The sequence below is a fragment of the Gossypium raimondii genome, chromosome 5 (assembly GCF_025698545.1).
Source record: "Gossypium raimondii isolate GPD5lz chromosome 5, ASM2569854v1, whole genome shotgun sequence".
NCBI classification, from domain to species: domain Eukaryota; kingdom Viridiplantae; phylum Streptophyta; class Magnoliopsida; order Malvales; family Malvaceae; genus Gossypium; species Gossypium raimondii.
The window spans coordinates 9,065,796-9,077,119 of record NC_068569.1 but is presented as its reverse complement, the minus strand read 5'-3'; the positions used below and the strand labels follow the sequence as shown (position 1 = coordinate 9,077,119).

The window sequence follows — 11,324 nt, the reverse complement described above, 5'->3', positions numbered from 1 at the left end:
CCGTGCATTAGTTACGGAGCTTATTCTGTTAACGTTAATTGAATACCTTAGTTTATCCTCAGCTTTCCAACTTAATGATACATAAATCAAAACACTAAGCACATTCCTCCACAACTAATAGGATACGTAATGAAAGTTTAGTCATTAATGTTTATTTTTTTTATCAATTTAATTCTTTCTTTTTTTAGTTAAACTTTACTATCTATCTTTAAAAAAGAAAATCAAATTTGACTAATAACTTCACAAAACAAGTCTAAGATATTATTTTTAACGAAAATATTGATTAAAGGTTAAAATTTAAACACGGTAGTCCACATGGCAATCTGGGTGTATTTCATATTTTTCTTTATTTATGAATATTTTTTTCAGCATGATAAATATAGATAGAGCTGTAAAAAATAACTATGGACTAGAATCAACAAGTAATGTAGTGCAATGGGTATGGTCAGTGGTTATGGGGTTATTGTAGAAGCATTAAATATTGCTCTGATATAGAAGTGGAGTTGTGGGCTGTGTGCACGGCATGACCTCTCATTACTCTGGGAGCAAGGACATCGTCGGATCATAGTCGAGACTAACAATGTTAATGCTATGTGTGCAATCAAATATTGTTGTAAGGTGTCTAGGTAGTTCATGCATTCAAGGAAGCAAAATCATCAGGCCAACTTCATTGCTAGCTTATTGAATGGTGCCCCTCCATAGCAGGAACTGTGCGAGAGAGAGTTATGGTGCTTTAGGCTTTGTTTCTTTTCTTATATATATATATACACATATATATAAAAGCTAGCTACTTCCTCCTTGAATAAATTGGATAATTTCAAATTTAATCTCTTGTAATAATTAATTGTTTAATTTAAGTTTTCTTTTAACTATTTGATTAGTAAAATATTTAAAACTTTATAATTTTATGTCGTTATACCTTAAAATTTATTGACTTCACCTATTAGTAAAAAAACTATCAAGATTACGAGAGAAAAGAAAATTAACTTCTATGTATCCATGTATGTATTATATAGTTGAGAAAAGAAAGAAGGGCCATAAAATAATAACACATGGTATTTAATAATTAATATTTCTCTAGTCACTTTCAGTTACTACAACTTCTTCATAAATTTCGTCAACAAACAGTCCTTGAATCATATATAAATAATGGAAAGAGATGACTAACCCTTAACTAATCAACGTTATTGAGTGCAAATAGTCATTGATAAAAGACAAAGTGTGGCTACAAAATTATACAATTTTGAAAATATCTTTATTTATGGCGAGTTTTGACTCCATAAATAAAGGTATTTTCAAAATTGTATAATTTATAGTGAGCTTTGGAAAAGCACCTTTATTTATGTTAAGGTGATTTTATATTTTATGTATTATTATATTAATTTTTAAATATCAATCATTATTATACGTAAGTTTTAAAATATTTTATGTATCATATTTTTAGTCTAAAATAAACATAATTTTTACAGAAAAAAGAAGGGGAATCCATAAAAATTAACTAGAGGAGTAATTATTATATATGTTATCGGATTGATTTGGACTTCACTCACGTAAAAGGTCAAACGCTTTAAGCTAACTAGTTGAGAGAAGGTTGGGAATTAAGAAAGTTAAAAACAATTTATAAAAAATCTTCCGCACTTTGACACTTTCAAAGGAGTTGGATAAATTAAATTTAAAGAAGGAAGTGGTGACTGGTTAAGTAAAATGTGATTGAATCGCATACGCTGGGGATGGATGTAACATCCTAACATAACAATATTTTGTTTTTAACATTTATCCAATCATATTATATTACTTTCTGTTTCTTATCTTTGAAAATGAAATAGGGTTGGGGAGGATCATTATTCCTTTCGTTTTTCTATAAATTCCCTGTCTAATGCAAAACCCCATCATCACCTCTTTCTCATCACACTGATATTACGGTAGTCGTCAGAAATGGGATCAGTAAAGGAAGAATCCACGGTGGCAGTGAGGAAAAATGAAGTTGTGGCAGCAGTGGCGCCTTTCCAAGACCATTGGCTGCCACTGACCAACCTAGACTTGCTGCTGCCGCCGCTGGACTTCGGCGTTTTCTTCTGCTACAAGAAACCGACCAGCTCCCACAGCAGCCGCATGTTTAGTGTTTTGAAGAAGTCCTTGGCTGAAGCACTTATCTCTTACTATTGTTTGGGTGGGGAGGTTGTCCCCAACGCCCTGGGGGAGCCGGAGCTTCTCTGTAACAATCGAGGTGTGGATTTCGTGGAGGCTTATGCAGATATTGAGCTTAGAAATCTCAATTTTCATAACCCGGATGACAGCATTGAAGGCAAATTCGTACCTAAAAAGAAACGTGGTGTGCTCGCCGTACAGGTACGTTTTCATGAATATTAGTGCTACAGTAGAATAAAGATATAAAAGATACCAATGTTATGATTAAAAGTGTCTAATCTATGGGCCAATTCAACTTTGGTGTCAACAATTATTAAAGTTTAACTCCACTTTAAATTTGAGACTTATATTTTACCTAAGTTGATTAATTTAAGTTTATTTAAACTCATTCATATTATTTTATTTTTATTAAAAAACTTTTCTTAAATTTTTAAATCTAAATATATTATATAAAAATATGTAATATATAAAAGAAAATAAAACTAACATGTTATAAAATTGAAAAATTAAACTTAAGTATTGAATATTAAAACCCAAGTTTAACCATATTTTAAATAGAGCTTATATTTTTTTAATCAAGTTTATTTTTGGAACTAATATTTTTGTTCAAACCAGTCAAATATCAAAACCTTCACAATTGGGTATGTAATTCAACCCTTGGACACGTTAATCGTGTTTATGTTTAAAAGTACTAGATTATGTGACACCCAAGTTGTGGGTGAAATAATATATATAATCACTGCCAATGTTTGAACCCGTACCTAAAAAATCTTAAATATTTCGACTTTATCACTCATTTATCTTAATTTTTTTCAAATTATAATTTAAATTATTTAATTATAAAAATAAAATAAAAATATTAAAATATATATATTTATAATAAAATTTTATTTCTTTTTCTAATTTATATTTTTATATTTTTAATTAAATTGATCTTCAATTAACTAGTACACCAACTTAATTTTGTATTACACATAATTGCATTACAGTAGGCTCATGAGGGACATATAGGGCCTTTGTTCCTTCTTAACTCCTAAGGTGTTATCATACTAAATTATGGTACACTTATTGTACAGTGAAAAAATTATGTAATAACTATATTTGTAAAAATTTATATAAAAATTAATTAGTATTTTTGGTTGAAGTAAAATTAAAATTTTAAAATATGTAGTGCCATAGATTAAAATCTTATTATAATTGAGTTTTATTGATTTTATTTAAAATATAAAAGAACCAAAACACCTTTTAGTAATATAACTTACTTTGTATAAAATGTATTTTAGTAATTTCTCAATTAAATTAGTGATTTGTTGATTTGTAACACCAATTCAGACAAAGGCTTAAATATAAGTATAAATTATTTAAAATTTCAATTCTTTGAAATATTTTTTATAAAAACTTACTAAAATTTTTTTATAAAATAATTACTAATAAGTTGGATTCTTGAAATATTATGAAGATAAATACAATATTCTTTTAAGGAATTATTTGAAAAATCCAATATCAAGTATAATCTCGAGCCCAATATATATTTGTTATATTTTCTCTAGTCATATCCAAGTTACTTTTTCATATAATAATTATATTTATTTATAAGATTACGAGAAAGGGATATTAGGGTTTCAACCTAACATCTAGATGCAAGACATGAGTTTTAATTATTGCTTCAAATAAATTTTAGTGGCTCTAACCTCAATTTTAAAAAATATTTAGTTTTCTATCAAAAGTCGAAATTAAATTATAAAAAATTGAAACTCCCTAATATAGTTTTATTATTTTATTAATTGAACCACAATTAGAAGCCATTTAAATGAAGCAAAAAAAAGTTAAAGGCCACACATGTCGCGTGAGATTTAACTCTCAAGTTGAAGTAAATTTAAAAGTGGTTGAGTTGAGTATTCAAACGTTGAAATATTTTTAAAACATGACACAGCAACAAACTCAGTTTAAGACAATAATTTAAACATGGTTTTGTAGGAGGTCAAGAAAGTTTGAGAAGAAGTTGAATCATTTTAAATTCAATTTAGTCCCTTTCTAAGTCATAATGATTGAGTTATCATTGAGGTCAATAATTTTACCTACTTTGTTTAAATAATGAATTTTACTATTAAGCGGAGAAACTTAACCTAGCTTATTATGTAAATGGTGAGTGTTGTTAGGGTTATTTAATTTTAAAATATTATAAAATGACAATTTAATTTATTATTTTAAGTTTAAAATTGTTAAATAATTAAAGGTTGGCTAATGTAAATGTTAATTTATTTTTTTAACAAATTATTTTTAATAGACATAATTTCCATGTCGTATAATAATTTTAAAAAATATTAACAAATGAGTCGTGGTCAAGAATTTTACCCTCCTCTTATAACTCATAAAAAAAATTAAAAAAATAAAAAAACTCAAATTACACCATCTCTCCTCCCTCTCCCACCACCGCTCAGCCCTCCTTCTCCCTCCCCCCTCTCACCCAAATCATTTAGCGGTTCGGGCTGCAATTTGTAAAGAAGAACGAACAGTACTGGAAATCCAAACATTCAACTAAATAGTGTCGTCAGCTTAAATATAATATATTTAATAAAATCAGAACACAACGAATCATCGATTTTGAATAACACATAGTATTAAATTAAAAAACTTCACCACCCTACTGTGGGGAGACAAAAACCAGAATCCCGCACATGAATTTCTATGCTAAAAATCATAATCAAATATTCAATCATCATCATTACCCAGAACCCAAATCTTCAATTCATAAAAAAAAAAAAAAAAAACCCAAAACATTTAGATCTGAACGACTATCACATTTCCAAATCAATGCTTGGAAAAGACATTTTTATCCTATCAAACTCAAATATTAACTCTAAAATGCAAATCAATAAAGATATTAGAACCGAAAAGAATTGAAAGACAAACCCCACTATCAGAATCATGGCAAATCCGAACTAATTTGGGTGGATTTAAATTAAAGCATGCGTTAAAATAAAACTTTTCTAATTTAAATTCTTTCTAATTAAATTTCCCATTTCTTATTGTCAAAAAGGAAGAAACTAAATGAAATTTAGAGGAACAAATAGGCTTGAAACTTGAAAGCATATATATGTATATATACCCAAAAGTAGCGTCTGCTGCGAAAGGCAAAGAAAGCTGCAAGGTGCGAAGTTAGAGGAGATTAAATAGAAGGGAAATGGGGAAGGTGCAGAGGTTAATATATTTTTTAAGCTATTACATGATACGGAAATGATGTGCATTAAAAATAATTTGTCAAAAATACAAAGTCATTAAGTTAACAGTTATATCAATCTAAAATATATTTTATAATTTATAATTTAAAATTTGAACTTAAAATATATTTTATAATTTTTAAAATCAAGTGATCTAATAAAAAGTTTTTAATAATAAGATGATCATTTATCTAATTTACTCATGAAAAAAGTATAATGTTCATATAAAATCAATTTTTTTATATCATACTTATTACTTTTATTCACAGTCTCCCTTTAATATTTAGATGAGAGGAAATCGTGTTCTTTTAGTTGTTACAATAATAACAATACCAATTAAACATAAAAGATAGGCATGAATCATAAGTGGCACATATTTGTTTCTAAATTTTAAAAACGAATTGTTTATATTATAGTATGTGGTTAAACTATTGGTTTAAAATTTATAATAATTATATTGGAATGAGTTTAATATATGGTTTGATAGCACATTTATATTTAATTAATATATTCTATTCAAAAAATTAGTTATAATTTTATAAAAATTTGAAGGTACTACACTGTAATTTTATCATATGAGCATATATCAAAACCCCACCCTTGATTTGATACGCATTAATAATGAACAAATTTCTCTTGTACCATATATACCAACAGGATATTGACTGCAGTTGGTAGCTGGTATTACCTAACGAGTACATCACTAAAAATAGTTGAATATTTTATGGAGATGTTGATGGAAGAGTAGGTAGCATCTGACTTATTTAATATTATGCATGTATACGACACAATCATCCTTGTTATTTTTAATCCTACATCTCAATCAATTTAAATATGAGGTATGAAATAGTTTTTCTCGTAAGAGGTTCATTTTTATGGACTTTTCTAGCATTTTGGACGTCGTCAGTAAGAAGGAATATGTTGGTTTACGCAATGACAAGTTCATACTCAACTGCTAATACATTGGTTGATATTGACATAAGTAACTTGTAGACTTCCAAAACAGATCAATATCCAGCTTTGGTATTGTTTAAGTTGGAACAATTTTAAATTTAAGTTTACCAAATCTTAATTAATTAATTCAAGTTATTAACTTGTACTAATTAATCAGGGTTTGGAGAAATTTTAATAACAATTCACGTAAGCTTTCACAAGCTGTATAGAAGAGACTAAATTTGGTTTTAGTTTTGATGCGTACAGGCAACTGAACTAAAATGTGGGGGTATAGTGGTGGCATGCGCATTTGATCATCGAGTAGCTGATGCATACACAGCCAACATGTTTCTTGTGTCATGGGCGGAGATAGCTCAGTCGAAACCGGCTTCGATGGTGCCAAGCTTTCGTCGATCACTGTTGAATCCGAGACGACCAGGGCGTGTTGACCCGTCGCTGGACGAGATGTATGTGCCAATACCCTCATTGCCACCTCCAGAAGAAAACCATGAACCTACTGATCATCTCATAAGTCGCATTTATTACGTTAGTAGTGACCAAATCAATGAGCTTCAGTCACTTGCCTCTTCCGATGGGGACAAAAGGTCCAAGCTCGAGTCATTCAGTGCGTTTTTGTGGAAGCAGGTGGCAGCTTTTGCTGCCAGTAAAGATAGAAACAGGATATCAAAAATGGGGATTGTTGTGGATGGGAGGTCAAGGTTGGGGGAAGGAGATGAAGACATGGCCACTGCCATGACATATCACTTCGGAAATGTGCTATCCGTTCCGTATGGATCGCAACCTATTGGTGAACTAATTGAACAGCCTTTGTGTCGGGTGGCGAAACAAGTTCACGAGTTTCTAAAACCCGCGACGAATAAGGAACATTTCCTGGGACTGATTGATTGGGTCGAAGCTCACCGACCTGAGCCTGCAATGACAAGGGTGTACAACGTGGTGAAGGATGATGGGCCAGCAGTGGTGGTGTCGTCAGGGCTGCGTTTCCCGGTTTCAAAGATGGATTTCGGATGGGGTTGCCCGGCTTTTGGATCGTACCATTTCCCATGGGGTGGACTTTGTGGATACGTTATGCCGATGCCTAGTCCGGTGAGAGATGGTGATTGGGTGGTGTACATGCTGCTATTGAAAGGGCAGTTGGAGCAAATAGAAAAAGAGGCTGCATTGGTGTTTAGGCCCTTAACTTCTGATTACCTTAATCTCTAAGTTCGCTTCTCTGTTTGGGTAAAATTTAATCTGATAAAATAACGACAAAACTCCCATTCTATATTTCCTCTTAAAATTTTAAAATTAAGGTATTAGTACTTAAAATAGATGTTCTACTCTCTATATTTCTCTTATGGGAGTTCTATGATTTGTACTTATAGTTCTATGATGTGTCACTGTATTGGTAATACACTAATACATGTGTAAATAAATAACTAATTTCTACTTTTCTTATCCACTTCTGTTTTATCAATAATTATATACAATTTATTACTCTCTTTTTTCTCACCTACCTACGACTAGTTTTACTTTATTCTAATTATAGGTGTCATTTTCTCTTCTCATTCCAATGTTTATGAAAATAATAATTCAAAAAGGGAAAAATTGTAACTCCATCGATATATCGCCTGGTTAAGTTAGTGCTGATTTTGCCTGTTGCCATAGCAAGTGTTGAGAGTGTACTTTTTACAATGAAAATTGTAAAAAAAAAAAAAAGTTTGAAGATAAATTTAATGGTTACAACACATAAAAACGCATTTTTCAAATTTATTGGATATACCTTTCTTTTTTTTAGTGAAATACAAAAGAAGGGCAAAGCCGTGCAAATTCAAACCCAGGCCACACTTGAGACGATAAAACTTGACCATCAAACCAACAAACAGGATTTGGATATATATTTTATTTTATTTTAATGGTTTTGTAATAACCTTACATTTAATCAAATACATTAGTTTTATCAATAATTAATATCATACATTAGTTTACCTGACTTTTATAATACAAACTCAAATTTTCCAAATTGTTTTCTGGATTTTTTTTTTCTTTTTACGGGTTTAGTTTTGATGAAAAAAATATTAGTGAAGGATTGATTGGTGGTATAGCAAGAGAGGCATTAATTTAGAATCAGAGCAGCTGGTGCCAGAAAGCAGAATGCCATTGAAAGGAAACTTTGTTTTAATTAGTGGACTTGCAAGTCAAGCACGACTAATTTGTGTACAATTTTCTGACTTTACTCAAAAACTGGTTGGTTTAATTGCAAACCTTGCTCCATTCAAGGTAAAATGTGTTTGGGTTATACAATCATTTTCAATGTCCTTTTCATTCACTTGTCTACCCAAAGCATATCATCATCCTCGTTACCATTGCCATTAATCCAATGAGGTTTGAAAATTGGATAGAAATGTGAAAATGGATATATCTACAGATATTTGAAAATAGTTCTGTCTTTTTAATTTTTAACCTTTTTTTTTAATTCGTTCGATGTCTTATTTTACTTAATACTATAGATTTTAATGTAAAATCATTCTTGATCGTCATATCAAAGTTGGGATTGAAAAAGACTTTACTTGTGCAAAGCTCAATCTTAGATAACTTTTTATATGAAAAAGAAACTATTTTTTATAATTTTAAATATATTTTATAATTAAAATTAAATAGTAAAATATAGGGTTTTTACTAAAATAATATAAAAGAAATAAAAAATACCAAAATAATATACAAAAAAAATTATTTACCAAAATAATACAAAAAAAAAAGATGGCTGAAGGAGGGTAATGGAATGGCGGCACCGGTGGTGCCATTCCCATTGGCGACACAGGACTAAAATATAACTATCTGCAGTCTCAAGGACTTGACATTCAAATTTACCATTTTGAATTTTGAAAGTGAATTGGTGCCGCCTGTGGGTGTGTCAGCTCCAAAGCTGAAACTTGGCTAATTGCCTTCTAAGCCCTCCTTATTTATTATTTTCTTTTTATTCCCCTTCAACTCACTTTATTTTATTATTGGCTAATTTTTTTATTTAATAAACTATTCTCATCAAATTACCAAAATAATACATAAAATGCGAATTAGTTTATACTTTTTTAAATAGCTTTACTTTAGGTAAAATATATTTACTTTAATAATAAAATAAAGGGCTTTTATGAGTAAAAATCATAGATTAAGAGCCTATTTAACTACAAAAATAGGTTGAGGGCTTGTTTATTAAATAAAAAAAAAGTGAGTTGAAGGGGAATAAAAAGAAGATAATAAATAAGGAGGGCTTAGAAGGCAATTAGCCAAGTTTCAGCTTTGGCGCTGACACACCCACAGGCGGCACCAATTCACTTTCAAAATTCAAAATGGTAAATTTTCATGTCAGGTCCTTGAAACTGCAGATAGTTACATTTTAGTCCTGTACCGCCAATGGGAATGGCACCACCGGTGCCGCCATTCCATTACCCTCCTTCAGCCATCTTTTTTTTTTGTATTATTTTGGTAAATAATTTTTTTTGTATATTATTTTGGCATTTTTTTTATTTTTTTATATTATTTTAGTAAAAAACCCTAAAATATATCTTACAATACTCCTGGTTTCACCTTCCACCCCTGCCAAGAGATTCTTTTTAAAAAATTTGAAAAACACGTACTAGGGTAAAGCACACTTTGTCTCCACCAACTATCTTTTGTTTTTTTGGTATGTTATGCACACAATATACGTTAGATCCACCGAACTAGAAAGTGGAAAGAAAAAGTATTCTTTAGAAAAAGATAAATAAATAAACTACACCATTAGCCATGGATAAATTTTTGTTTTAATAACTTGATTAAAAAAGTTACAATTTGGTCATTAAATTATTCGAAAGTTTTCATTTAAGTTACTGAACTATTTAAAGTTTTTATTTAAGTGTTTTACCAATGAGCTCCAAGCGACGATTTGACAATCGATATGGGGATCAATACCCATCGACGAGTAAAAAAGCATATTGTAGATCCAAGTTGGTCTCACGGTCAATGTCGTATATCAAAAAAAAATTTGGTTCGTAAATTCGTGACACGCAAAAATGTTTCATGAAGAAAAAACTAAACTAGAGAAGAGAAGGGAAAAAAGAGCTTTTGATTTGTGCAGATAGTGCAAACAGAGAAAACCATATAACGTCGATTTTAATAGTCTAATGACTTAAATGAAAACTTTCAAATAGTTGAGTGACTAAATTATAACTTTTTTTAATTAAGTGACGAAAATGAAAACTTAAGCTAATATATATTTATATGTATACACTACATAGAAACAAAACGAGGTTTGGGTAATAATGGAGGGTCAATTTTCATGCGTGACGTAGCATCTGCATATTAGTATAAAACAAGAGACCCGACTGGTCCAAGGAAATTTAGCTACCTCATATTTCCTACTTACAGCTAAAATTTTCATGATTTTGTATTAAGCTTGGGTCTCTTCAATTATTATGTTATTCGCATTTGGTATTTCTTCTACACATCTCTCGGTTTTCAACTTGTAATCATCTTATACTTATTGCTCAATAATTTGGTTAAATATTGAAGGTTTAATCCTCTTTGTTTGTTGTTATTTTTGTATAAAATAGGTTCCGCAATATATTTCTAAGTACAATCATATTTTATGTATGGATAGTATATAATTTAATATATTGTTATTTGTTATGATATAGATAATAATAAATAAATAAAAGAGCAAAAAAGGAGTAGCTATTTTATTGATTAATAAGAATGTTTATAATGCTCTTTAAAGTTTATATTTATATATATAAGAAGTTTTAATGACTATTACATCAAACTTATATTCATCCACTTCATAATAAAATATTCGTAACATTATTGAGTATCTAAAATAAAACTAAATAAATTTACTATTAAAATTCAAAATAATATATCATCATTTAATTTATTAACCAATTATAAAATTATACAAAATCAAATAAGATAAATTATAAGATTCTAAACGCAAATGAAGAAGTTGAGAAAGAAATCATGAGAGCTACCCAAACCAAACCAACCCTA

The 11,324-nt window shown here is 29.6% G+C and overlaps 1 protein-coding gene across 1 annotated transcript; it reads left to right on the top strand.

Annotated features, from left to right (window-relative positions):
* Positions 1-1,815: 1,815 nt before the first annotated feature.
* LOC105770488 (coniferyl alcohol acyltransferase) lies at positions 1,816-7,764 on the top strand. The gene is made up of 2 exons (XM_012591706.2): positions 1,816-2,349; positions 6,570-7,764. The coding sequence occupies exons 1-2, from the start codon at positions 1,936-1,938 to the stop codon at positions 7,524-7,526; spliced, it is 1,371 nt and encodes a 456-aa protein (XP_012447160.1). The 5' UTR covers positions 1,816-1,935; the 3' UTR covers positions 7,527-7,764.
* The last annotated feature ends 3,560 nt before the right edge of the window (positions 7,765-11,324 follow it).

Bases quoted from the DNA above. Each gene is read 5' to 3' on its own strand.
- LOC105770488 (XM_012591706.2), top strand. From the start codon at position 1,936: ATGGGATCAGTAAAGGAAGAATCCACGGTGGCAGTGAGGAAAAATGAA. The intron at 2,350-6,569 runs GTACGTTTTCAT...TGATGCGTACAG, and splicing joins GTGGTGTGCTCGCCGTACAG to GCAACTGAACTAAAATGTGG.